Source organism: Chroicocephalus ridibundus, chromosome 6 (assembly GCF_963924245.1).
Source record: "Chroicocephalus ridibundus chromosome 6, bChrRid1.1, whole genome shotgun sequence".
Lineage (NCBI taxonomy): Eukaryota > Metazoa > Chordata > Aves > Charadriiformes > Laridae > Chroicocephalus > Chroicocephalus ridibundus.
Window position 1 is genome coordinate 16,236,113 of NC_086289.1, and position 25,095 is coordinate 16,261,207.

General features: G+C 65.3%; 5 protein-coding genes across 6 annotated transcripts; 4 read left to right on the top strand and 1 right to left on the bottom strand.

Annotated features, from left to right (window-relative positions):
* Positions 1-96: 96 nt before the first annotated feature.
* UBTD1 (ubiquitin domain containing 1) lies at positions 97-5,272 on the top strand. The gene is made up of 3 exons (XM_063337549.1): positions 97-364; positions 4,010-4,237; positions 4,468-5,272. Exons 1-3 carry the CDS (start codon positions 298-300, stop codon positions 4,851-4,853), a joined length of 681 nt encoding a protein of 226 aa, XP_063193619.1. The 5' UTR covers positions 97-297; the 3' UTR covers positions 4,854-5,272.
* Positions 5,273-5,413: 141 nt separating this feature from the next.
* ANKRD2 (ankyrin repeat domain 2) lies at positions 5,414-9,156 on the top strand. Its single transcript, XM_063337548.1, has 9 exons — positions 5,414-6,698; positions 7,087-7,200; positions 7,285-7,446; positions 7,634-7,741; positions 7,879-7,977; positions 8,207-8,305; positions 8,443-8,541; positions 8,792-8,890; positions 8,979-9,156. Exons 1-9 carry the CDS (start codon positions 6,447-6,449, stop codon positions 9,081-9,083), a joined length of 1,137 nt encoding a protein of 378 aa, XP_063193618.1. The 5' UTR covers positions 5,414-6,446; the 3' UTR covers positions 9,084-9,156.
* Positions 9,157-9,904: 748 nt separating this feature from the next.
* HOGA1 (4-hydroxy-2-oxoglutarate aldolase 1) lies at positions 9,905-13,134 on the top strand. Its single transcript, XM_063338809.1, has 7 exons — positions 9,905-10,180; positions 11,110-11,238; positions 11,315-11,442; positions 11,556-11,690; positions 11,860-11,956; positions 12,106-12,239; positions 12,739-13,134. The coding sequence occupies exons 1-7, from the start codon at positions 9,949-9,951 to the stop codon at positions 12,886-12,888; spliced, it is 1,005 nt and encodes a 334-aa protein (XP_063194879.1). The 5' UTR covers positions 9,905-9,948; the 3' UTR covers positions 12,889-13,134.
* An 84-nt stretch (positions 13,135-13,218) lies between these two features.
* Positions 13,219-17,219, bottom strand: MORN4 (MORN repeat containing 4). 2 transcript variants are annotated; one of them, XM_063338463.1, is made up of 5 exons: positions 17,107-17,219; positions 15,054-15,151; positions 14,806-14,920; positions 14,611-14,720; positions 13,219-14,465 (listed from the first exon to the last, which is right to left on the bottom strand). In XM_063338463.1, exons 2-5 carry the CDS (start codon positions 15,118-15,120, stop codon positions 14,317-14,319), a joined length of 441 nt encoding a protein of 146 aa, XP_063194533.1. In that variant the 5' UTR covers positions 15,121-15,151; positions 17,107-17,219; the 3' UTR covers positions 13,219-14,316. The 2 variants fall into 2 exon arrangements, with proteins under 2 accessions (XP_063194533.1, XP_063194534.1); XM_063338464.1 differs by having other exon boundaries at positions 15,054-15,177; positions 17,107-17,191.
* Positions 17,220-17,447: 228 nt separating this feature from the next.
* On the top strand, positions 17,448-25,075 carry PI4K2A (phosphatidylinositol 4-kinase type 2 alpha). Its single transcript, XM_063337740.1, has 9 exons — positions 17,448-18,091; positions 20,556-20,756; positions 21,020-21,151; positions 21,236-21,389; positions 21,971-22,032; positions 22,468-22,567; positions 22,830-22,963; positions 23,253-23,312; positions 23,449-25,075. The coding sequence occupies exons 1-9, from the start codon at positions 17,609-17,611 to the stop codon at positions 23,608-23,610; spliced, it is 1,488 nt and encodes a 495-aa protein (XP_063193810.1). The 5' UTR covers positions 17,448-17,608; the 3' UTR covers positions 23,611-25,075.
* The last annotated feature ends 20 nt before the right edge of the window (positions 25,076-25,095 follow it).

A 25,095-nucleotide genomic window follows, 5' to 3' on the forward strand; every position in this document is an offset into this window, starting at 1 on the left:
GGCCGCCAGGGGGCGTGGCCGGCGCGGTACGGCGGGGCGGAGGGGACAAAAACGGCGGGGCAGGCGGGCGCGCAGGCACGTGGGCGGCGCCGCCGGTGGCGGTGCCGGTACGGGCGGTCACATGCGCACCTGGGGGGGCGGGGTCTGTGGCGACGCGGGGTGTCTCCCGGCGGCGGGGCGGCCCCGGCGCTCAGTGCCGGGCGGGGCGGCTGCACGGCGCCGGGCCCCCGCGGTCGGGCGCAGCGCGGAGCCGGCCCGGCCCCATGCCGAGCGCCGTCGCTGCCGTTAAGCCCCGCCATGGGCGGCTGCGTGGGGCGGCAGCGCCGGGAACGGCCCGCCGCCGGGAACACCCGCAAACGAGCAGGTGAGCGGGGCCGGGGCCGTCCTGCCTGGGCGCCCCCGGGATCGCTGGCACCGGGGCAGGGGGGAAGTTCCGTGCCCCCATGGGGATGGCGGACGGGGGGCAAACGTGGGCACCGGAGGGGCACTCTCCGTGGGCGCGGGGGTGGGGTCTGTCCCGTACACACCCCCGGTAGCCGTTCTGTGCCCGTGGGGTTCCCCGGGCACCGGGGGTTTCGGTCCGGCAGCGGGCAGGCACCGCGGCGCCCCGGGGGGTTTGCAGGGTCAGGGCCGGGGGGCACGGAGCGTCCTGCCCGGTCCCGCCGGTCCCCGGCTTCTCCCGGGGATGGGGGGGGCTGCAGGGTGGGGGGTGGCCCCGGTTTGTGCTTGGTGTCCCCCTGCCTGCCCCGTACACCGGGGCGCTGCCGACGGGCACAACCCCGGCCCCGCTTCCCTGGGGCTTCGAGAGGTGCCGGGGACCGGGCAGGAGGGACTACACCGGTCTGGAGGGGGCGGCTGGAGCAGCCCCGCTGCTCCCCGGGGTTACCTGGAGCCGAATATCCGGGTGCCGTGAAGCGCCTCCCCGGGATGCTGCCCCGGAGGGTCCCGGAGGCCACGGGGATGGGCACGGCTACCTGCCGGCGGAGGGGACGTGGGCCGGCGGGGTGAATCACGCCTGCCTTCCTCTTGCCCGCCTCCCCGGCCGGTGCAATCGCAGCCGGTAATTACCGTGTTTATGGCAAAACGGTGGTAGGCGGCAGGAGAGGAGGAGCAGGAAGCATGTGCCCGGGAACGGGGCGCCCCGGCCCTCGCCCGCAGCTGACATGCGGGAGGGAGGGAGGAAGATTTTCCCGTGAGATGGTGCCCACTGCTCTGGCAATATGTGTGGGGTGCCATGGCTGCTGGCTCAGATTGGGGTGATGGCCCCCCCCGTGGAGCCGGCAGCCCCCCAGTCCCCTGTCCCAGCATGGTTTGGCACCCAGGGGTGCAGATGCCACCACATCCTGGGGTCTCCAGCCGTTGCTTTGTACCTCAGGGCTGCTGTGGCTGCGGGGGTCAGATCCCAAGATCTGGATCCGTGTGCTCCTCTCCTGTGCCAGGCAACAGCTGTCCACAGAGCCTGCGTCTCCATTGCTGCTACTCGCTCCCTGCCGGGCTCTCCTGGGATGGGCCATGGTCCCTTCTTGGTGCCCCTGTGTCTGCAGCAGCTGCAGCTTTCTTGCAGCATATCCCTTCCTGGGGGAGCAATGCTGTCCCCAGTGCCGGGGTGCTCAGACTGGCTCCTGTCCTCGCTTGTGTGGTGCCACCAGCCCACGGGAGCTGCTCGGCCGGTGGTGGAGGATGAAGCAAGGCTGCAGCTGCCCTCGCTCGCAGCGCGGGGACACAGCCCCGGGCCGGCAGGTCCCAGCACGCGAGGACCTGCCGTCGGTGGGGAGGGTGCTCTGACTGCTCACCTCGGCTGCTGCAGGGCCCTGCCAAGGAGCCCTCCTGCCCTGGCTGGGGCTTGCTCCAGAGGGGTCCTGCCAGGGCTCCCTGCAGCATTTTCCCTGGGGTGGCCAACCTGCAGCAGCAGGAGGAGCAGGGGATGCTGGTGGCACGCAGCATCCCAGCCCTGCCTGGGCCAGGAGGGGACCAGCTGGCACCACTGGAAGCAGTGCCATGTGCCATCTGGCTGGCATCTCCTCTGGGTCCAAGCTGACCTCCAGGACCTGCCGGCTGGGGCTGCCCGAGGCTCTGGCCGGGGCAGAATATCCCCTGGGGCACAGCCTCCTGCCTGGGGGTCCCCGCTCTGGGGCACCGCGGAGGGGGGTCTGAGCCGCAGGCAGGGTGCTGCAGGCACAGGGCAGGAGGCAGGCAGGCTGCCAGCAGATCCTGTTGGCTCGAGTCTGGGTGCAGTGAGTGGCCGGACCTGTCCGGTGATGCTGCTGTGGAGAGTTGCACAAGGGGCCAGGAATAGAGAGCGGCAGGAGGTGATTAGAGGCTGCAGGGCCTGGCTGGGCGGCAGCAATAAATAGACGAGGCTTAAGTTCCTGCCTACCTGGGCAAGGCTGCTGGGCACGCCTGCCTGCACGGGCAGCCGCAGCCTGTCCCCGCTCCCTGCTGCGGCCGAGCCCTGCGGCTCTGATCCTGCTGCCTCCCCTGGGTCGGCCTCTTCCCTTTGCCGCCAGCGAAGCTGGCAGTCCCGCCGTGTATGACTGTCTCGACTGCTAGGATGCATGCCCCGGCCTGGTGGCCACAGCAGTGTGAAGATGTGGTCCCAGCTGTGTCCTTCAGGCTGGCTGTGACCACTGCTCTGCCGCCCTCCTGGGGCAGGTGCCGCCTCCGACCTTGCTCTGTCCTGCGGTGCTGCAAATCCCTCCTGCCCGGCACCGTGACTGCTGAATCGGCAGTGCTGGCCGCGACCGGCTGCCCTCGCTCCTCCGGGGATGCGGGCAGGATGCTGCCCATCAGGGACGCTCAGCATCCAGCTGATGCTGAGCTCTTGTGCCCCACGGGGACCCCTGGGGTGGGTGCCATGTGTTGTATCCAGCTCTGGGATGGGTGCTTGCTGGGAAAGCAGGTGCTGTGCTGGCTCCAGTGGTTTGGGACAGGGCTGGTACAAAATAAAGGTTATGTAGTGCCTCATGTCACCACACACTTGCCCAGGAAAAGCTGCCTGGGGAACGTGGCTCAGCCCGTAGCTGGCGGTGGTGGCTGTCCCCAGCGGCTGGGGTGTGTGGCATCGCCTTGCCTGGCAGGTCCCTGTGCGGGCATAGGCATCCTTCCTGCCCGGCTGGGGCTCCGCATCCCCCATGTCCCGTCCCTGCAGGAAGGGTGCCGGCCGGCTGCCCCCAGGAGAGGGGTGGCAGGAAGGAGCTGTTGTCGCTCATTGTCCCCTGCTCAGCTGGGAGTGACAACAGCTCCTTCCTGCCCCACGCTTCCTGCCCAGCCGTGGGGCTGACAGGATGGGGCTGTTCCCACGGGGCTGCAGCCTGGTGTGGGGAGGGCAGGGTGACACGGGGCTGGTGTGGGGTGTGGCCAAGACCCCTGCCGCTGTGCTCTGGGCAGTGCTGGCTGCTGGGGGGACGTGGGGACGCAGCTGGGAGCTGTTTCATGGAGAGCCTGCTCAGTTCGGCCCCCCACCCTGGTGCTGCCCTCTGCCCCCCTGATGCCATGGATGCTGTGTGCCTGCCATCTTGTCCGCAGCTGGTCCCTGCCACGTTGGGGTGGGCAGAGAGGATGGAGAAGTCCTGCTCCCTGCCCTGCCAAGGCTGTGGCTCAGCTCCTGTAATCCCCTTCCCACTCCGACTCACCAGCTTATTTCCTGGCTAATTCCCCAAGCTATAAATACTGCTCTGCCTCAAAGGGCCCCGAGGCCCTGCGGCCACCCCATGGGGCAGGGGCTGGTCCCCTTACCATGGGGGCAAGAGCCTGTGTCCCTCCTGGAGGCAAGGGATGCCACTTGGGAGGGCAGCTGCTATGGGGCCAGTAGGACCTTGGGCAGGGCTAGCTTTAGCTGAGTCCCCCCCCGGCTGTGTTGGGGACTGTCCTGTGCTGGGCAGGGTGGTCCCTCGGACACTGCTGCGCATGGTGCGAGGGGTCCCCAGGAGCCCATGGGGATGGGGAGATGGGGGGCTTGGGGCACAAGGGGGAGCCCCATCCCTTGGCTGAGCATCTTCCCCCTCTCCAGGCCGCAATGAGCCCCTGAAGAAGGAGCGTCCCAAGTGGAAGAGCGACTACCCCATGACGGACGGGCAGCTACGCAGCAAGCGGGATGAGTTTTGGGACACGGCGCCTGCCTTTGAGGGCCGCAAGGAGATCTGGGATGCCCTAAAGGCAGCTGCCTATGCCGTGGAGGCCAACGACCACAGCCTGGCCCAGGCCATCCTTGATGGAGCCAGCATCACCCTGCCCCACGGTGAGGGACGGCACTGGGGGTGCAGGTGGGGTGGGTGCTGAGTGCCCCATATCTGGGCACATGGGGGCCCTAGGTTGGAGGGGAGAGGGGTTCCCAGCTGCCATCCACACAGCTCAGCCCAGCCAAGGACGGCAAGGCAGGCACTGCCTCACTGCCTGCGGGTGTCCCTGTCCCCATTTGGGCGGTCCATGGGGATGCCCACCCACAGCATCTCACCCTGCCATCCCCAGGGTCCCTGACGGAGTGCTACGATGAGCTGGGCAACCGGTACCAGCTGCCCGTCTACTGCCTGGCACCTCCCGTCAACCTGATCCTGGAGCGGAGCGAGGAGGAGGCAGCGGAGCCGGCCGAGCCCCTGCCCAACGCCCGGCGGGAGTTCGCCCTCAAGGTGCGGCTCTCCACCGGCAAGGACCTGCGGCTCAGCGCCAGCATGGGCGACACCATCGGGCAGCTGAAGAAGCAGCTGCAGGCACAGGAGGGCATCGACCTGGCCTGGCAGCGCTGGTTCTTCTCAGGCAAGCTGCTCACTGACCGCACGCGGCTGCAGGAGACCAAGATCCAGAAGGATTTTGTCGTGCAAGTGATCGTCAACCAGCCCCTGCCACCAAGGAACTGAGCCCCCCCACACTGGTTGCGGGGAGAGGGCAGGGGGCTGGGGGCAGTGGCACCTCTGGGGATGCACCAAGCTGTGTCCCAGCTCTGCCAGAGTAGGGGCAGCCCCTGCTCCCCCCCAGGCTGCCCCCCACCTGGGTGACCCCGCAGAAAGGGCTTTGTGAGGCTGTGCTGGTGCGGTGGCCCTTCTCGGCTGGGGGCACAGGCAGGCGCTGTGTTTGCTGCAGGAGGTTTGAGACCAAATGTCCCTGGGGGGGGTCGGCACAGCTGGGGCCCCGCTGCCAGGCTGTGCCTGCGGGGAGAGGCCATGACCCGCTGGGCTCCGGCTCCCCCTGGCCAGGAGGCCCTGGGGTGCTGGGCTGGGTGGAGATGTCTCCCCTCTGTACATAGTCTGTATTTATCAATAAAGCCTTTTCATCCTTCCTCTGTCCCTGAGGCAGGCTGGGGGGGCTGTCACCCGCAGCCACGGGAGGTCCCTGTGCCTGTCCTACATCTGCTCCCATGTCAGGATGGGCACAGGGTGGCCGGGGAGTGTCTGGTGTCACCCTGACCCTACCCCCCCATCCCCGGCTCTTTCCCCTGCCTGGACCCTTCCCCAGCGCTGCTGGCGTCATCCCATTGCAATCCTGCCTGCTCGCTGGCGTGGGGCCACCGCCTGCCTTTCCCAGTGCTCCCCTCTGGAGGTTTCAGCCTGTGCCTGACCTGGGGCCAGACGGGACAGTCTACGTAGAGGGATGGTCCCAAGACCACCTTTGCAGCTGCCATTGCCTGTCTGGGTGAAAACAGCGCCTTTCCACAGATGGAGGCTGTGGCACCAGTGGGACAGGGCACCCAAGGGTGTTTGTTGGGAACTGTCCGGGAGGGTGACAGTGACGTGTCACCATCTGTCCTCCCCCCAGGCCCTGTGCCGGCAGCCGGTGCCCAGCGCATTAACTGTCCCGGCACAGGGAAGTACCGGCCTCATCTTACAAAGGGGGAGAGCAAAGCCCAGGGGGGCTGAACGATGTCCTGCTGCCGGGAATAGCTGCTGTCTCTGCCCTCCGGCCCCTCGTGAGGCCAGGCAGGCTGCCTGTGTGCGGCGGGGGAGGCCAGGCAGCCACTGGAACCCTGGCAGGGCTGCTGGGGATGCTCCGCACCTGAGGTCATCCTCCAAAGTGGCGTGGAGGGGCCACGGCTCCTGGCATCACGTGCTATCTGCCGCTGGCTGAGAGGTTTGGGGGGCCCCATCGCCTCCCTTCGTGGTGGGCAGCAACACAACCCCCCCCACCACCCAGGTGTCAGGGAGCCACGGGTGATGCTAGCGGGTGTTGCAGCATCTGATCGCACGGGGATGGGGTGATGGGAGCTGTGGAGAGCATCCCGGCCACCCAGGGTGCATGGCACAGGACCCATGGGCTGACCCCATACTGCGTCCCCACTCCATCAGGCCTCTCTGGACTGGCTGCTGTGGGCATTCCAGCTCCCCGTGCCGAACACAGGGGTACTGGGCAAGCCTGGGGGGGAGCCATGGGTCTCTTTAAGAGGGTGCAGGGCCGTGGAGATGAGCCAGGGCCACCAGAAAGCAGGAGGGTGAGCTCATGGCAAAGCTGCCCCAGTCATGTGGAGCAGCCACAGCTGTTGGTGCCCTTGGGCTGCCGGACAGAGGGGCCGGCAGCATAAAGCCCCACGGCCAGCGGAGCCGTCGGCAGCGCCGGGAGCCAGGGCTGGGTGCTCCCTGACAGTGGTGGTGGGGAGGAGAGGCTGCATCCTGCACGGGGCTGTGCACCGCGGGGCAGACATGGAGCTGGATGTACAACGGGCCAAGGAGCTCATCGAGCAGAAGCTGGCAGAGGAGGAGGAAGAGGAGAAGGTGGGTCTGTAGAGCAGGGCAACCTGCCCGGGCTGCAGCGGGGACCTCCCTGGCGCTGTGTCCATCCTTAGGGACTCAGATGTGAGGATGCTGGCACCAACCCTGCTATCCTGGGGGATGCAGCTAAGTGGCCAAGGGCTCTCAGGGGCATCAGGTTCCCAACCCATGAGCTCTTGCCCGAAGCAGAGCTGAGCAGCAGGCAGGTGCCCAGCTTGCCAAATAGGGCAGGTGGGCAAGTGCAAGCCCAAGGGCTGTTGGGCATCTCGCAGACCTCAGCAGTGAGCTGTGAGCTGTCCCCAGAGCCACCTCTACCAGTGGGCTGGGGACAGAGATGGTGGGGCTGCTCTGTGCCCAGCTGGGATGATGCAGCCCCGCCGTGCCCATGCAGCGACTGAAAGGGGATGGCGCACGGGAGCCGCTGGCCGTGGAGCGGATGAGCACGCCTGAGCTGGAGGAGGAGAAACACCGTGGTCCCAGGAATCGGGGTCTTGAGGCTGTCAAGGTGAGGGGGGGTCGGGGTGCAGGGGGGCCGGGGGGGTTGGCTGGGCACAGAGAAGGCAAATGGAGTGCTGCATGTCCCCCGCAGGGCCAGGAGCGGGTGCGGAAGAGCTCGGTGGACCTGCGGCGGGAGATCATTGATGTGGGGAGCATCCAGCGCCTAATTGAGCTCCGCAAGCAGCGCCGGCAGCGCCGGGAGGAACGGGCGGCCACCCCCGAGCCCCCCGCACCACCTGAGCCTCTGGAGATTGTATGTCAGGGGGTCCTGGGGTGCAGGAGGGGGGCTGCTGGGACAGAGGCTGGAGCCCCCACGGGCCAGCCCCTGGGTCACCCTACCAGCTGGGGAGCTCCCTGGAGAAGCAGGGCAGGGGACCCCTGTGTCGTCCCCTCTCCTGCACCCCTGCGATGCCCCAGCCCTGAGCTTGTCCCACCACCAGGAGGGTCCTGTGGAGCCAGAGACTTTCCTGCGAGCCGCCGTCCAGGGCAAGATGCACATCATCGAGAAGTTTCTGGCAGATGGTGGCCCCCCCGACACATGTGATGAGGTAGAGTCCCCCACGGCTGCGTGCTGTCCCCCACCTGCCTCTGCCCGCTGGTGTTGGATGGCCCTCGCGGGACAGGATACAGCCAGGCTGGGAAGGGGGAATGGATCCGGCCACCAACAAGGCGCCTCATCCCCCAGTTCCACCGCACGGCCCTGCACCGCTCCTCGCTGGAGGGACACGTGGACATCCTGCAGAAGCTGCTGGACAGTGGGGCCACCGTCGACTTCAGGGACCGGGTGAGGCCAGATCCTGCCCCCGGCTCCATGCCAGCCCGAGCCTCTGGGCATGGCACAGCTGGAGCAACAGCAGTGTTGGGGTTCCTGCAGCGAAGCAGTGCTGTCCCCACTGCTGAGGTGGCCGCCGGCAGGGCTTTGCCGGCTCAGACTGGGCACAGGCACCAGTTGGGATGGGGAATGGACGTGGGGTGGGGGTGTCCCCTGCAGTGACGCGGCTTTGTGCACACAGCTGGACTGCACCGCCGTGCACTGGGCCTGCCGGGGAGGGCACCTGGATGCTGTCAAGCTGCTGCAGGACCGTGGAGCAGACCTCAACCTGAAGGACAAGGTGTGCAGGGCAGAGCCTAGGGACACAGGGCTGTGCCAGGGGCACAGGAATGCCCTGGGGAGCCAGGGCTGGCCCTGCGTTGGGTTAGCAGGGGTGAGTGCTGATTCCCTCTGGTGTCCATCTCCTCTCCCTCAAAGCTGCTCAGCACCCCCCTCCATGTGGCAACCCGGACCGGGCACCCTGACATCGTGGAGCACCTCATCCACTGTGGGGTGGACATCAACTCCCCAGACAGGGTGAGTGCCACGGCCACGCAGACAGCACTGGGAGGGCAACACCGATCGCCCCTCCCCTGGCTGACTCCTCTGGGGGCTTCCAGCACCCGCAGCGGGTCACGTCCCTGCCCTGGGGTGCCAGCAGTTGCAGCCAGGGCTGGGGTGGGCACTGTCCCTCTTGTCCCCATGGGAAGGTGGGCTTCCCAGCTGGGGAGTGGTGCTGGGGACAGGTAGGGGTTCCCTGTTCCCAGCCAGGCTGTGTCTCTCGCAGGAAGGCGACACGGCGCTGCATGACGCCACACGGCTCAGCCGCTATAAGATCATCAAAATGTTGATCCTGCATGGGGCCGACATGATGGCCAAGAACCAGGTGAATGGCGGGGCCAGCACAGGGGCCATTTGCTGCCCCATCATGTCACACCACCCCGGTCCCAGCCCCTCTCTGCCTGCTCTTGCAGGCTGGCAAGACCCCGACGGACCTGGTGCAGCAGTGGCAGGTGGACACGCGCCAGGCACTGGAGACCAAGGAGCAGCCGCAGAGGGAGATGGAGGTCCCTGCATGATGGTGCCAGGTGGGGACCAGGGACTGGACTCGGCTCCAAGGAGTGGGATCCAGCCGAGACTTTTCCATGTCAATAAAAGCTATCAAAGAGCAGTGTTTGGCTCCAGGGGGCTGCAGGGCTGGGTAGCCTGCGATGGTGCTGGGGGAGATGAGTTAGCCAGCAGCACAGACATTCCCTGCCTCCTAGCACAGGGATGCGAGTGTCAGTGACACCATGGGTCCGGGACACGAGTGGTTGAAGGGCGAGACTCCTCACTGAGGGGTGCCCTGGTTGCTCGCAGTGCTTCAAAGTCCCACCTGTGCAAGCTCAGGGAGGAAAACTACACCTAGGGCAGCTCAGCCCAGGTCCATGCTGTGCTGGAGGCTGGGGTTGCACCGGAGAGCAGCAGTCGTACCCCTGTTGGGCAGCCACTCTGCGGGCCTGGATGGCTGCTTGTTCTCCTGCCTTTCCTGCTGGAGCCATCCCTGGGGGGACACGGCGGCCCCTTCTGCTGAGCGCAGCGCTCATTGCTCCCTCCTCAGAAATGCTCCCGCTCGCCCGTTTACAGGAGACCCTACACCAACACCCAGAGCAGGTGAACCCTGCCCATAGCCCTGGGACTCCTGGTCCCTCCCTCGCCCTGCAGCCCGGCCTTGTGAGTGGCAGAGGGACGTCTGCCAGGGCTGGCAAGCAGAAGGGAAAGCACAGCTGGGGCGGCCAGGGCTCACCCAGAGGAGTGCTGAGCCCCTGTGGCCAGTTCCTGGAGGGGAGAGAGCACCCCAAGCTCATCCAGTACCACCCCCCACATCGTCCGCCCAGCCGGGTCGCAGTCCCTCACGTGCCTCATCAAACATTAACAGCCCCTCGGCAGCAGCACCCGGCCACCATGGTGGTGCTCAGCACCCTCCTCGCCTCACCCCTCCGGCTCACCCTGGCGGCTCTGTGCCGGGCGGCCCCCCGGCAGCACCGGGGGCTCAGCACCCCCTCGGGACCAGGGCACTCGCTCAACCTCGGGGGCATCTTCCCACCCCTCGCCACCCCCTTCTCACCCACGCAAGAGGTGGACTATGCCCAGCTGGAGGGGAACCTGCGCCGCTACGCCAGCATCCCCTTCCGAGGTAAGTGCTGCCTGCTGCCCCTCTCTATGCGGGCTCCTGCCAGACCCCTGCCCACCACTGGGGCTGTGTGGCAGCGGGCAGGCAGCCTGCTGGCTTCCCAAGGGTGCTCAGCCTCTCTGGTGCCACACCTGGGGCTCTTCACAGGGCAAATGCCCAGGCACACGCGTGTGTCCTTGCACACCCCCACCACACTCCAGTGTGTGCTTGCACGCACACTCCCTTGCAAATATCCTCCACACATAGCTACAGGCTTGAACATACTCTCTGCCCCATAGGTGTGCTTGCCTGGCTGCAGGGACAGGGACAGGAGAGGGCACACTGTAGCCTGCAGAGCCCTGTCTGGGTTCCCAGGGGCAAGGAAGGGAGGGAGGATGATGGGGACACCCAACACTCCTGGCACCCTGGAGCCCTGGATGCCACAGCAGAGCCCGGCAGCACTGGGCTGGAGCTGGCCCATCTGTGCCCCTGGCGCTGGCAGGGTCCCAAGGAAGGGGTCTGTGTGTCCCAAACAGGGACAGGGTGGCGCAGCCTGGCTGCGGGCACCATTAAATCCCTCGCTGGCAGTGCTGTGGGGTGCGGTTTCTGGGGATGGAGGTGCACAGGCGGTGTGCTCAGCCCACGGGGGGCATGCATGGCACGCAAGAGGGTGCCTGGGTCTGGGATGGCACCGCTGGTGCTCAGGGCAGTGAGGGTGGGCGCTGCGATCTGGGGGACACATACCAACATGTACCCTTTGTCAGGGTGCCCAGGGATTTGCAGGGCACCTGTGGGAGCCTCCTGGCCCAAGGGGGCTACTGGACATGGGCATTAGCCTGCTCTGAGTGCTTGGTGCCCACTCAAAAGTGGGGTGCAGAGAGGGCAGGGACGGCCACCCCATGGGCACACTGCTCCTGTGCCCAGGCACTGCCCACCCCACGCTTGTGTTTCAGGGATGGTGGTGCTGGGCTCCAACGGGGAGTACCCCTACCTGGCACCCCGCGAGCGGCTGGAGGTGGTGAACTGCGTGCGCCGGTCTCTGCCCAGGGACCGCCTGCTGCTGGCCGGCTCGGGCTGTGAATGTGAGTGCCTGCGCGGGCAGCATGGGGGGCACGTGTCCCACCTGGGGCTTCCCTCATGCTTCTGCCTCCTCCCCAGCCACCCAGGCCACCATCGAGCTGACGGTCAGCATGGCAGAGGCGGGGGCTGACGTGGCGCTGGTCGTGACACCCTGCTACTACCGGGGGGCCATGACCAGCGCTGCCCTGGTCCAGCACTACACACAGGTGAGCCGTGCCTGGTGCCCACCGGCAGCCCTGGCTGCGGCAGCGGGATGGGGAGCACATCTCACACATCTCCAACCCACCCCAGCTGCTGAGCTCTGACCGGTGTCACACAGGTCGCCGACGCATCCCCCATCCCTGTGGTGCTCTACAGTGTCCCTGCCAACACCGGCCTGGACCTGCCCCTGGAGGCTGTCCTCACCCTGGCTCAGCACCCCAACATCATTGGGATCAAGGACAGCGGTGGGGATGTGAGTTGGGCAAGGCTTTCCTGGGGCTGGCTGCCACCAAACCTGGCCCCAAGCTGGGAACAGAGGAGCTGGCACCTGCAGCCCTTCCCCGGGCCCCAGGGATGCCGCATGAGACCCATGGCGGGGACGGGGTGATGCCCACCCTGGGGCACAGCATCTCTCTCCCCAGGTCACCCGCATGGGGCTGATGGTCCACAAGACACGGCAGGAGGATTTCCAGGTGCTGGCGGGATCGGCCGGCTTCTTGCTGGCAAGCTACGCCCTGGGTAGGTGTTGCAGTCCCTGTGTGGCCCAGTGCTGCGCTGGGGGACACTGGCAGCCGGGCAGGGGGGCAGATGAGAGGCAGTGATGTCTGGGAGGTGCTGGCTGGACACAGCGTGCCGAGCTGGCTGCCAACGTGCCCCGCTGTCTCCAGGTGCCTCTGGGGGTGTCTGCGCCCTCGCCAACGTCCTGGGGGCCCCGCTGTGCCAGCTGGACCGCCTGTGCCGTGGGGGCCACTGGCAGGAGGCCCGTGACCTGCAGCACCGGCTCATCGAGCCCAACGTGGCGGTGAGAGGGATGCTGAGGGGTTGGGGTGCTGGGCCATGGCAGAGCTTGGGGGGGGGCGCAGCAAAGGATGGAGGTCCCTGGGGCTGCGGGGGGTGGAGCAGTGGTCCAGGGGGGACAGAACGGCACAGCGCCCGGCTGGCGAGCCGAGCCAGGCTGGAGGCAGTGGGGTGGGAAATGCCAGCTTTGCCGTGCCAGGAACAGTGTGTCCACTGGCAGCAAGCACCTGCCTGACCCCCAGCTATTTATAGGCAGTGATGTGGGGAAGAGCTGCTCCTCCCCAGGGCACCCACTGCACTGCAGGGTGGCACATCCCTGCCACAAAGAGCCCATGGCCATGCTCTATGCCCTCACCCCATGGTGGGCTCTTCACGGGGGTCTGCAGCCACCCCGCACCCTGCCCAGCCCTGCAGCCCCACATGGGGCCAATGCAGGAGCCCACGGAGCATGCCACCCCGTCCCACGGGAGCCAGCAAGCCCCCCCATGCCCTCCTTCTCGCAGGTCACCCGCCGGTTTGGGATCCCGGGGCTGAAGAAGGCCATGGAGTGGTTCGGCTACTACGGGGGTCCCTGCCGCGCACCCCTGGCCCCGCTGAGCCCCCCCCAGGTTGAGGAGCTGAGGGGCACCTTCAGCGCCAATGGCTGGTTGTGAGGCATCCGCACTGGGAAGGCACAGGGAGCTGGGGACATGGTGGGGACACTGGGATGTGGCCAGGAGAAAGCCACCCATCTCACTCCTTCCTGCTGGACAGGGCTGCCCTGCGCAGAGCGGGCAGGGGGGACACCCAGCACGCCCTGGCCACCCTTGCATCCCCGCCAGCCCTTGGGATCCTGCCAGCCCCGATGTGAAGGAATGGATCCTTGCTCCATGAGCTGAGAATAAACCTGCTGCATCCCCTGTGTGTCTGCAGTCCTGCCCGCGCAAGCAGCCCCTCGCCCGGTCCCTGCTCCTGGCAAAAAGGACACGGCCCTGGGAGTTTGGCAACGTGGTTTACTCAGCTGAGGCCCGTGCAGGCGGCAGCACAAGGCAGGGTCACGGCAAGGCACAGGACCGGTGCGGGCAGAGACCGGCAGGGAGGGCACGGCCCCTCCAGCCCACCACCGGGCTGCGAGGGCTGCCGGGACCCCCGCGCCGTGGCCAGCCAGGCCGCACCGGGGGGTGAGCACAAAGCAGGGAGATGAAGGATGCGTGCGGGGGACAAGACTGGGAGCTGTGTGCCCCCTGCCGCCTCGCCATGCCCCTATCCCCGCCTGCCCTCCCCAGGCCCCCTGCACCCCATGCAGCCCTGCTCATGCCCCTCATCCTGGGCTCTGGCTGACCCTGCTCCTTGCTCGTCATCGCTCCTGCCCACCCGCAGTGTGCAGCAGACACGGGCCAGGCAGGGCGTCCCCCTGTCCCCCTTGGTGGGGATGCTGCTGCACATGTCCCCAAGGCAATGGGTGGGCAGAATTGGCACAGGGATGAGGGGGATACAGACCCTCAACTGGCCCTGAGAGCAAGCTGGGTCCTTTGGGGGCACCATGTCACCCTGCCCAGGGCACGCTGGGGGATGGTCGGTCACCCAGAGCTGAGGGCACAGGCCACGGGGTGCCCACCCTGCCTCAGGACCAGGGTAGCAAAGCGGGCCAGGAGCTGCCCCTCTGTGGGTGCGTGGTCCAGCCAACAGCCCATGACCAAGGCACCCTGGCAGTGGGATACGGGGCCAGCCCCAGCCCCTACACCCCCACTCTGTCCCCTGCGGCCAGCTGGCAGCCCCGGTGATCCGCAGCCTTCCTGAGAGGGGAGAGGGGCTGGGTCCCGGCTGCTCCAGCGGGTGCTAGGGCTACAGCCAGAGAGAGAAGGCACCACAGCCACCCTGGGGCACTTAGGTGGAGAGAGGGGGGCCCCATCCCCCCGCACTGGCAGGGGTTCAGCAAGGGGGCTTGCTGCGGACCCCCGGCCCCGCCAAGGCTGGGTGGCCAGCAGGCAGAGGGCAGGGGGGCCACACAGCAGTGCCACATCCCTGCTCCGGGGAAGCGGGGCCAGCCAGTGCCTGGTGTGGGGGTCCCCACCGCAGCAGGAGGGGGATGCGGGGCACCGTCACGCCATCAGGTTGTGGGCAGACTTGGAGGCGCCCTGGGCCCTCTGGATGATGGCCGGGCACTTCTCCCGCCGCAGCAGTTTGTTGTTCTCGAAGAAGCCCTCGTTGCGGGGCACCCCGTGGGAGCCGTCCGGGAAGGTCAGGAGACCTGGGGAGGGAAGGGTCGGGAGTGGTGGGACAAGGAGCAGCACCCACCGGGGCTGGAGGGATGGAGCAGGAGACGCTGGATAGGGCCATGCTGAGCTGGGACCGCGCAGGGCTGCGGCTGCCAGACCGTTCTGCCAGGCACTCACCAAAACCATACACGCGCCCGCCTTTGAACTCGCCCTCAAAGGTCATGTTGTCACAGCGGGTGAAGACGCCGACGCCGTTGAACTTGCCCTGCACAAACTCCCCCTCGTACCTGCCAGGGAGCAGCTCCTGAGGCAGCAGCTCCCTGCGGCAAGCGGGGATGCCCAGGGGGGTGTACACTGGGGTGCCAAGCTCACCTGGAGCCATCGGAGAAGGTGAGCACACCACAGCCGTGAAAGAGACCGTTCTCGAAGTGTCCCACGTAAGCGGTGCCGTCGGCAAATGTCAGCTGCCCGATGCCATGCCTGCGACCTAAGAGAGGACAGAAAACGGGCAGTGCTGGATGGACGGAGACAGGGACTGCCCTGGTGTGATGCTGGGCAGGGACATGGGAGCTGCTCAGACCCTGGCAGAGGTTGCACCATCCCCTCCTGCCCCGTCTCACCTTCCTTCCACTCGCCGCGGTACTCCTCCCCGTTGGAGTAGGTGAAGGAGCCTTTGGTGAGGGTCATGGCGACAGCCTCTGGCAACGCAGGACAAGAGCTGGCAGGGAGAGGCGCAGAGGGCGGCTGCTGGGTGGGTGTAAGAGCCTGGCTCACCCAGAGGCCCTGCATCCCCTCGGCTCGTGGGGAGACACGTGTCTGCCTAGGGGATGGCTCTGCTGGGGCAGACAGCTGATGAGGAGCTGACCCCCAGCTGCCCTGCCCTGCCTCTGAAACTCCAGCCACCAGGTTCAGGTTGCTGCCTGCCCCACTGCAGGGCTTGGGGTGACGTGAGCCCACGGGGTCACAGCCCCATGAAATGTGAGCGAGCGGCAGAAAGAGGAGCCCAGCTGGACCTGGCTGCCTCCAGCATGGCTTCCCAGCAGGACCCAAGGGGGTCCTGCACCACAGCAGGCTCAGGCCAGGGGCCAACCTGGCTGTGCTGAGGCAGCCCTGGGAAGAAACAGGTATTTGGACAGGAGACACTTGCTGAGTTGTGCTCAGTGCCAGCTCTTCAGGGGAGGCAGCAGAGAGCTTGGGGGGTTTCGAGTTGCAGCAGGGAGGACGAGCAGACCCAGCTCACCCCCCAAGGATGGAGCGACCACTCCTCTTAAGAGGGGGAGCAGAGAGAGGACCCTGGGGCTCTAGGGCCTTGCTCAGCTGCTGAGGGTTTGCAAACCTGCCTGCCGACGGCAAGCAGCCCCCAGAGCCTTGCACACCCCCAGAGCCGCTGCTGCAGAGCACAGCTCTCCCCAGCACCAGGGGAAGGCACTGGTATGGAGCTGCCCCTGCAGGCAGGCTGGGCGCTGCCTCTCTGGAGGCTCAGGCGGTGCCTGTGATGGGAAGGGGCTCCCCTTTTCCAAAGGGGTTATCCCTGCTCACACCGGGCTGCACACCCCTGGAGAGATGGGTGCTGAGCCACACTAACCGGGCAGATGTGGCACCTGGGAGCGCTGCAGGGAACTTGCAAAGTCTTTGTGTCCGGAGGAGAAATGGCCCCCAGCCAAGCTGATCAGTGACTGAACAGTGCTCTCTGCTGATAGCAGAGACCAGGAGCTCAGCACCAGCTCCCCAGCCTGCCGGCTGCCCAGTGCCTCTGGGGACACCTCTGGCAGTGCCAGGAGGAGAGGGTGCTGCTGTAGGACTGCAGGGGAGGGCTCCCACCACCAGCACGGCCTGTGCCTGGACCTGTGACTTCATCCGGGGGACAGGCGGCATTTGCCCTGTGAGCAATGCAGCCTGCCCAGCAGCTGGATATTCCCCCAACGCACCGGAGCCCTGCACGCACAACACCCACAGCAAGCAGGGGTGATGCCCACACCTCGACTCTGAGCTCACGACCTGCCCGGGTCACACACCCACGGGCTGGAGCCACACATGGGGGTGAGGGGTACATGACCTAGCAGGGCCACGCACCCCTGGGCAATGCAGGCACACCCTGCCCATGCCCCGCACCCACGGGGGACACATGCACACCCCGCCTGGGTAGTGTGCCTGGAGGTGGTGATCGCACCCACGGCTGATGCTGGCACAGCCCACTGTGTCCACGCACCCATGGCTGATGCACTCACATCCCACTGTGTCCACGCACCCATGGCTGATGCAGGCACGCCCAGCTGTGTCCGTGCACCCACAGCTGATGCATGCAAACCCCACCAGGTCCACGCACCCATGGCTGATACATGCACACCCTGGCGTGCCCATGCACCCCTGGCTGATCCAGGCAGGCCCCACCATGTCCATGCACCCACGGCTGATGCATTCACACCCCGCCAGGTCCATGCACCCACGGCTGATGCATTCACACCCCGCCAGGTCCACGCACCCACGGCTGATGCACACACACCCTGCCGTGTCCATGCACCCATGGCTGATGCGTGCACGCTCCGCCGTGTCCATGCACCCACGGGCGGTGGACGCACGCCCCCTCACCGGGGCACCCGTGGCGGTGCCCGCAGGCCTGGTGCCTGCCCAGGGGCGGTGCGGGCGGTGCCGGGACCCGCGGCCCCCGCTCACCTGGCTCGGCGCTGGCCGCCCGCACCGCTCCCCAGGGGGGTCCCGCCGAGGGGCGGTGGCACGGCCACCTCCCCTGCCAGTCCCCCGCCCCGCCGGGCGGTGCCACGCCACCAGCGTCCATCCCCGCCCGCCGTTGGCTGTCTCCACAGCAACCTCAAGCAAGGCGGTCGCTCATTGGCCAGCTGTGTGACACGCCCTCTCCAGCCGCCATCTTTGTGTGGGGCAAGACGGTCTCCTCCCCGGGCGTGCCGGCAGCGGGGCAGGGCCCCCGCCCTGCCGCCATCTTTGCGAAGGGCAGCGGGGCCCGCCGCCGCTCCCGAGCGGCCATCTTTGTGTGGGGCACACGGCGGGGGCGTGGGGCCGGCGGATTTCACCCCGCAGCCCCCCACAGGCCGGCGGTGCGAGGCGTGGAGGGGGGGGGGGGCCTCCAGGCCCACCTCACCCGGCGGACGCGGTTCCCATTGCAACGCCCGAGCGCGGCGTGGCGTGGGCGGAGCAGCCAATGGGGCGTGGCGGCGCGGTGACGCGAGCGGAAGCGGCGTGCGCGGGCGGCGCGGCGCGGCGGGGCCGGGCGGGCGCGATGGACGAGACGAGCCCGCTGGTGTCGCCGGAGCGGGCGCAGGCCCCCGACTACGGGCTGCCGGGCGGCGCCGTGCGCACCCTCCCGCCCGCCGCACCCCCTCCGCCACCACCGTCCCCTCCCGCTTCCCCCGGCGGCCGCGACCGCGAGCGGCAGCCGCTGCTGGAGCGCGGGGCGCGGGGCCCGGCGGCGGCGGCGGCGCAGGCCCAGGCGCAGGCCCAGGCGGCGGCGCAGGCCCAGGCCCAGGCGGCGGCGGCGGCGCAGCGGGAGCGTAACGACTTCCCCGAGGACCCCGAGTTCGCCGAGGTGGTGCGGCGGGCCGAGCTGGCCAGCGAGCGCGGCATCTTCCCCGAGCGCATCTCGCAGGGCTCCAGCGGCAGCTACTTCGTCAAGGACCCGCAGGGGGTGAGCCGGCCCAGCGTGTCCGTCCCGGGGAAACTGGGGGATGCTAGCCCTAGGGGGTGACCGACCCTGGGGGACTGGTAGGAGCCGCCCTGGGCTCCCCGGGGGAGAGGCGCAGTGGGACCAGCAGCGAGAGCAGGGGGCAGCTGTGTCCAAGTGCTGTTTCAGCCTATTCTGTGGCTCTCTGCTGCCCGGAGGGGAAGGGTCATCATCTCCCCCAGGTCTCTGTGCATCAGCATCTCCTGACCGTGGTGACTCCAGACCTAGGGCTGCGACTCTGAGAGCTGAGCTGATTTTCAGCCTGTGAGACTGGAGTTAAACATCTGCTCTGTGGCTGTATGGTTGATATAATCGAGGAAAACTCCTCAACATGTAGCTGGTCCCCTATAGATCTGGTCAGCTGTGTGGCAGCCATCTCCATGCCACTGACTGGGTGAGTGTGCAGCACAGGGCGGCTCGTCTTGTGACCTGTAGCGCCCAGAGCAATTACTTGAGCTGTTGCTGCTTCCCGTGACTTCCGTACTGCGTGTGTGCTGGGATGCGTCCTGTGAAGCAGGAATGGGCTCACTGGTTTCTGGTGTGCCCTACTTTTCCTGCCCCAGGTGGAGCATGGCTCCTGGGAGTTGCGGAAGGCAGAGATCCCAGATGAGATGGTCGACTGTGGGGCAATACACACTTCCTTCTGCTGCTCTTGTGCTCTCTCCTGTTGCCCAATATGCGATGTGGTGTCACTGCGGTGGGCGGCTGGATGAGCTGCCTTTGCGGGGTGGCAGGGCAGAGGCTGCCTGGCTGTAGGAGACCCAAACTCGGCGAGGGCTGGTGGAGGATATGTGCGAGGAGCCAAAGTCTGTGTACTCCTGGCCATGTCACCTGGCAGGTTCCCTTGGCCTGCCCTGCCGTCAGCAAATATAGTGTATGTCTACTTTCTGTGGCTTGCTGCCCAGGGTCACCAAAATCTCCTCATTGCTGGCACAGGAGTGAGCACAGTGCATTGTTGTTGTGGGCAGGAGGTGAGCTCATCAGGGGAAAAACTTCTTTCTTGTGTCTGCTTCCCTCTGGACTGCCAGGGCCTGGGCTGTCCCAGCCGGGATGTGCTGCCCTGGCAGTGCGGTTACCCCAAGTGGTGGCGGCGCCTCCGGACTGACCCGGCTCCCTCTGCCCTGCTTCTGGTGCCAGGCAGACCTGTTTTCCTTGCCAGTGCTGCTCCCAACACGAGTCTGTCTGGAAGGGGATGATGCTGTGCTGCCAGGCCTCTGGCCTCCACTTCTGCACTGTCCCTGCCTGGCTGGGCCTTGCTCTGCTGGATTGGCTCCATGCTGCCAGAGCTCCCGACAAGCCTCTTGCAGGCTCAAATCCAAGGACATGTTGGCAGTCGTGGGGCTGATGAGGGCATTGCCTTCCTGCCCACTCAGCAGAAGTGGCTCCTCTGTGTTATCTGGGAATGGCTGAACTGCTCCTGTTCCCTCAAACCTATCCTCTTCCTGATGGACAAATCCATCCCGCCTGCCCTGGGTTGGCTCCTGGCCCCTGGCAGACTGGGATTGCACTGGGGTTTCCCACTGAGGTGCTGGGATGCATGTCCGATTTCCACATTGTGGCATTAGCTAGGCTTGGGGAAGTGCCACCCACTCAGACTGGAGCTGGTGCCCCAGCATGTGCTGCTGAGTCACCCCAGAGCAGGGGCTGCCAGCCCAGAGCTGCTGCTCAGCCCCCTCAGGGATGCCTGGCCTGCGGGGGTAGGTGGCCTTGCTGCTTGCCCCAGCCTTTGTCTCAGCTGCGTGGCTTGGCAACGCTGGCTTGGTGGCAGTGCAGCATCTAATGCAAGGCTTCTGTGCCCTCTGCAACAGTGGGGTACCTGTGTTGCTGTCCTCACTGTTGGGTTGTGCTGCTGGTACCAGCTGGTAGCCACCCAGAGAGCCAGACCCTCTGCCATCCCTAGCTGTGACTCCCAGCACAAAGCCATGGGCTCCTCGGGGGTCCTCCAGCTGCTCCGCTGTCCTGGCCCCATTTCCTCTAGTCAGCTTGGGATCAGCTCCATTCAACGGATTTTGGAACCAGGGCAGGGATTGCTATCCTCCTCCCTCTCCTGTGTGGACGTAATGAGTGGCAGTGACCAGTAGCTCTCCCCAGCCATCCAAAGGTCGCTGGGATGGGACTAGAATGTTTACCAGGGGACAGCATTATCACTGGTGTCTTTTGGGACAAAGAGGGTCATTTTGAGGTGCATGAGCTTGGGTATGAATGTCTTTGGGCAGCACCCTGCTCTTGTGGGATGGAACACTGGCTGGGGAAGAAGGGTTCCTCCCAGCCCCTGCCTGCATGGTCTTCCTGGTCCCAGGGGTTGGTTATTGTCCCAGTGAGAGGCTGTTCTGGGCCTGTTCTTGAGTGTCCCCAATGTGGGCTTGTGGGGAGAGTGTCCCAACTCTGCCAACTGCCTTGTGTCAGCCCACCTCTCTCCGGCTTACAGAAAATCATTGGCGTCTTCAAGCCCAAGAACGAGGAGCCATACGGGCAGCTGAACCCCAAGTGGACCAAGTGGCTGCAGAAGTTGTGCTGCCCGTGCTGCTTTGGGAGAGACTGCCTCGTCCTCAACCAGGGCTACCTGTCGGAGGCGGGTGCCAGCCTAGTGGACCAGAAACTGGAACTCAACATTGTTCCCCGCACGAAGGTGAGGGAATAGCTGCTGGGATCTCGTCCTGGGGAGGCTTTCATGTGCTTCTGCACAGCTCTGCTTGCACCTTGTCTTGTGGCATTGCTGATGTCCGAGATGTTGTGTTGAGAGCTCTGAACTAGGACTGCTGCTGCTCAAGCCGTGAGGATCCTCGTGCTGGGCAGAGCTGTGGGAAATGCTGTGTCTCAGTTTTATCAGCCAGTCCTGTGACAATTGCCAGGTACGTACCTCTGCTGACGTCTGCTCTCCTGTCCCCCTAGGTGGTGTATCTGGCCAGTGAGACCTTTAACTACAGTGCCATCGACAGGGTGAAGTCCCGAGGAAAAAGGCTGGCCCTGGAGAAGGTGCCGAAAGTCGGCCAGCGCTTCAACCGCATTGGTCTGCCACCCAAGGTAGGGCTGCCGGCCTCCGCATCTGCCTGTTGCTGCTTCTCCGTCCTCCACGGCCCCCTGTAACGCAGTCTCTCCTTGCCTCAGGTGGGCTCCTTCCAGCTCTTTGTGGAAGGCTACAAAGATGCTGACTACTGGCTGCGTCGGTTTGAAGCTGAGCCGCTCCCGGAGAACACCAACCGGCAGCTGCTGCTGCAGTTTGAGCGGCTGGTGGTGCTGGACTACATCATCAGGAACACAGGTAGGGCTGGCTGCCTGGTGTGGGACGCTGTCTGCTTCTTCACGTCCTGCCAGCTGGAGAAATGGGAGGGGGGCAAGGGCTTGGCATCTCTTCCCGGCACCCAAAACTCCTCTTAGCACCACTTGGTTGCTGCCAGGTGGCAACTGCCTGTGAGTAGAGTGTGACTGCTGTGGCTGCCCAGCACCATGGCCATGCTCTGGTTGCTGGCCTGCGTTCTGGGAAATCTGGATTCACGATGGTGCTGGGGTAAAAGTTTGCCAGCTGCGAGGATCCAGGGACATCTGGAGATGCAGCACGTGACCATGCCCCTATATCCCATCTCATGCTGGGCTTCTGAGTTCCTGCCAGGCTGGGAGGGTTCGGGGTAGCACTCCGGGGCTTGCAGGCTGACCTTTCACTCCAGGGTTGGCTGCGTGGGGGTTGATGGTAGCTTCCCAGGTCTGCAGCAAGCTCGAGGGCTGTGGGGTAGAGTTTGGGCCTAAAACTGGTCTGTCTTACTTCTGGGTCGGAGGAGTAATCTTCTGCCCAGTGTGATGTAGTCAGGCCCTGGCACTGACACAGCTGCTTTTATCTCCCTGCAGATCGGGGCAATGACAACTGGCTCATCAAGTATGACTGTCCCCTGGACAGCGCGGGTGTGCGGGTGAGCGGCTCTTCGCTGGCAGGGGCTCCATGGGGGACTCCGTTCCTGCAAGCTGCCCGCCTGCCAGGCAGGCTGGAGATTTCCCAGCTGGCTTGGTTTTCTGAGCATGCGGAGGCCTGATCTTGTCTCCTGGGTCTTCTGTTGCTGTCTGCATTGTTGGTTTGTGGACTAGTGGGACTTTGAGGATGCAGCTGGCATTAATGGGGGAAACTGGTGTTGCTGGACCTGTGCATCCTTGGGGTGAGGCCTGGGGGCGAGGAAAGCTTTGTCCTCCTCCCACATGAAGCAGACACCAAGGGGCCACACTACAGGTGAGAGGCTGCTGTGCCTCTGTGGTAGCCAGGGCAAAGATCCTGGCAGCGGGGCTGCAGAAGGTGGGAGAGGGACTGTTCCTGCTGGAGGGGCCTCCTTGTGACATGCTATGCTTCCTTCCAGGACAGTGACTGGGTGGTAGTGAAGGAGCCCATCATCAAGTTGGCTGCTATAGACAACGGTTTGGCCTTTCCCTTGAAACACCCAGACTCCTGGAGAGCATGTGAGTTCCTCAGGCTGTGCCAGGGCACCCTGGTGAGCCATGCAACTCCACACTTGGGTATCCTACTCAAGGGCTGGAGAGGAGAGGGCTACAGCTGTTCCTCTGCAGACCTTCTGGGTTCATGGGCAGCTCTGCCTCAGCAGAGGCTGTAGGAAGTGGGTGCTGGACCCTGCGTCCTAGACACAGGTGATCTGGCACCCAGGGGCGTGTGGAACCATCCTTTGTCTTCCCCAGCTCTAATGTCTCCTGCTTCCTCACACAGATCCGTTCTACTGGGCATGGTTGCCCCAGGCCAAAATCCCCTTTTCACAGGAGATCAAGGACCTGATTCTTCCCAAGATCTCAGACCCCAACTTTGTCAAAGACCTAGAGGAAGATCTGTATGAGCTCTTCAAGGTGAGAGGGAGTGGGTGAGGATGGCTTGGGAGAAAGAAAAGCGGGAGTGGTGTTGGGGACCTCCCTTGTCAAGGCTGCAGGGGACAGAAAGGTGACCAAGCTCCTGACAGTGTTTCTGGGCTGAGGTATACAGGGTTATCCCTCTGCCAGGAGCTGAAGATTCAGTGTTGGGGAGAAGAAGGAAACTCATGGGACAGGAGGAGAGAGGCTTGCTTGGGGAATAGGCATCTCTTGTACGGTGTGGGGCAGTGGGTGGATCCTACCATGTTCTCTACTCTCTGTTTTGCAGAAAGACCCTGGCTTTGACAGGGGACAGTTTCACAAGCAGATTGCTGTCATGAGAGGCCAGGTAAGCTGTGTGTAGGGAAGGCAGATGGGTGAGGCAAGGAGCCTCGTCCTGTCCGTATGGCAGGAGGGGTGGTGGGGTGGATGCTCCCTGTCGCTCTGGCGGGGTGGCTCAGGCATTTCTCCGTTGTTCCATACAGATCTTGAACCTGACTCAGGCACTAAAAGATGGGAAGAGCCCCCTGCACCTGGTTCAGATGCCACCTGTGATTGTGGAAACGGCGCGTTCCCACCAGCGCACCTCCAGCGAGTCCTACACGCAGAGCTTCCAGAGCCGGAAGCCTTTCTTCTCATGGTGGTAGCTGTGGGAACCGTGGGCAGGGCTTGGCCGCCTCAGACTAGCACTGCGAGAGGAGCCGGGCTGCTGCTGGCTCCTGTGGCAGGGACTCAACCTTCTGGGTAGAGGGAGCAGGTGTGGCTGGAGGAACCTGCAGCTGAACTGCAGGAGCCAGGCAGGTTGGGCACGGTCCCTCCCCAGCTCTGTCGGAGCTCGGTGCCCTGCCTGGGGCAGAGCCCAGGGGGAGGTGTGGGAATCCACGGGAGCCGTGGCATGGCTTGGGACCCTGCCCCTGCCTCCTTTTCTTGGCCTGCATGCGGTTCTGAGCACCCCTGCTTGGGGCTGGGATGAGCAGGCTGCCCGGGCCAGGATCCGTCCAGCCCTTTACACCAGCCACTGGCCCTTTTCTTCCCCACCATGCTGGCTGCTGGGCTAGGAAGGCCTGTAGTGGGTTATACCCCTCCCTTTCCCTGAGGGTGTGCTGTATTCCTCCACTGTCCCTCCTCTGCCCCAACCCCGTGCACGCTGCTTTCCTCAGGGGGAGTTCCTGCTGCCTGCTGGTGCAGTGGGGACCGCAATGAACGGCTGTTCTCTGGCTGGGGGCTCGAGGAGGGGACAGGTGAGGGACAACTCACAGGGCTGGCTTGCGGTGCATTTAGACACTAGGGGGAAAGAGGTGCTGGCTTGTCCTTGTGAAGAGCGGGTGGTTCTGGGAGGAGCTGTAGTGTAGTGGAGCCCCCCCCGCCAGCTGGAGAAGGCTGAGGGCGGGTGCAAGTGGCCTCCCCCTCTGCTGCCCTAGTCCAACGTTCCTCCCAGGTCTCCATGGCTGCTCTTGCTTGGCTTTTGCCCCGGCTCCCCAGCAAGCTCCCTGGCTGCTGTGCAGCCAGGATAGTGCCAGCCTTGTCTGTGCCTATGGCCCCCTCGAGGGGCAGGGGGCTGACAGGGCAGGGGAAGGGCCGGAGGGGCTCTTCTGCTGTGTGGGTGGGAGGTGTGATGGGAGCACGGGGAGGGCCAGCATGGGCTCCTGGCTGCTCTGGTGCTGACAATCTCACAGGCCTGCTGTGGGTGGGTGAGGCAGTGAGCCCCTCTCTCCCCAGAAGCTGCTGAGCTTGTGTTGTATAAAACGGTACCGGGGCTGCTGCCTGCATCTGCTTGCCTTGAGCTGCGCCTTCTCCTGCTGCTGGGAGAAGCCGGTGTTGGGTCTCGCTGTCCCATTAGCCCATGTTTGGGGGGTGGGGTGGGGGGAAATAAAAGTGGGTTGGGGCTCTGCTGCTTGAGCCTGGGAGGGGAGAGCAGCTCCCCTGTCTCTGTGGGGAGGGGGCTCAGCACTGGCTGTACAAGCACAGGGTGGGCAGCAGTGAGACCCCAGCTCCCCAGCCAGGCCCAGCTGCATCTCTGACTGACCCAAAATGTATCGTTCTAATGCACTGTAGAAATGTATGTAATGTATTTAAATCATACAACAGTCTGAATAACAGAGCTGCCGTTCAGCCGGCTGCCTCTGTGTCTC

Coding starts and splice junctions, on each gene's coding strand:
- UBTD1 (XM_063337549.1), top strand. CDS start 298: ATGGGCGGCTGCGTGGGGCGGCAGCGCCGGGAACGGCCCGCCGCCGGG. Junction 365..4,009: donor GAACACCCGCAAACGAGCAG/GTGAGCGGGGCC, acceptor CCCCCTCTCCAG/GCCGCAATGAGCCCCTGAAG. Junction 4,238..4,467: donor CAGCATCACCCTGCCCCACG/GTGAGGGACGGC, acceptor TGCCATCCCCAG/GGTCCCTGACGGAGTGCTAC.
- ANKRD2 (XM_063337548.1), top strand. CDS start 6,447: ATGTGGAGCAGCCACAGCTGTTGGTGCCCTTGGGCTGCCGGACAGAGG. Junction 7,201..7,284: donor GGGGTCTTGAGGCTGTCAAG/GTGAGGGGGGGT, acceptor TGTCCCCCGCAG/GGCCAGGAGCGGGTGCGGAA. Junction 7,978..8,206: donor CCGTCGACTTCAGGGACCGG/GTGAGGCCAGAT, acceptor TTGTGCACACAG/CTGGACTGCACCGCCGTGCA.
- HOGA1 (XM_063338809.1), top strand. CDS start 9,949: ATGGTGGTGCTCAGCACCCTCCTCGCCTCACCCCTCCGGCTCACCCTG. Junction 11,691..11,859: donor TCAAGGACAGCGGTGGGGAT/GTGAGTTGGGCA, acceptor CTCTCTCCCCAG/GTCACCCGCATGGGGCTGAT. Junction 12,240..12,738: donor TCATCGAGCCCAACGTGGCG/GTGAGAGGGATG, acceptor TCCTTCTCGCAG/GTCACCCGCCGGTTTGGGAT.
- MORN4 (XM_063338463.1), bottom strand. CDS start 15,120: ATGACCCTCACCAAAGGCTCCTTCACCTACTCCAACGGGGAGGAGTAC. Junction 14,921..15,053: donor CCGCGGCGAGTGGAAGGAAG/GTGAGACGGGGC, acceptor GTCCTCTCTTAG/GTCGCAGGCATGGCATCGGG. Junction 14,466..14,610: donor CGGGCGCGTGTATGGTTTTG/GTGAGTGCCTGG, acceptor TTCCCTCCCCAG/GTCTCCTGACCTTCCCGGAC.
- PI4K2A (XM_063337740.1), top strand. CDS start 17,609: ATGGGGCGTGGCGGCGCGGTGACGCGAGCGGAAGCGGCGTGCGCGGGC. Junction 21,152..21,235: donor GCATTGGTCTGCCACCCAAG/GTAGGGCTGCCG, acceptor TCCTTGCCTCAG/GTGGGCTCCTTCCAGCTCTT. Junction 22,964..23,252: donor ATCTGTATGAGCTCTTCAAG/GTGAGAGGGAGT, acceptor TCTGTTTTGCAG/AAAGACCCTGGCTTTGACAG.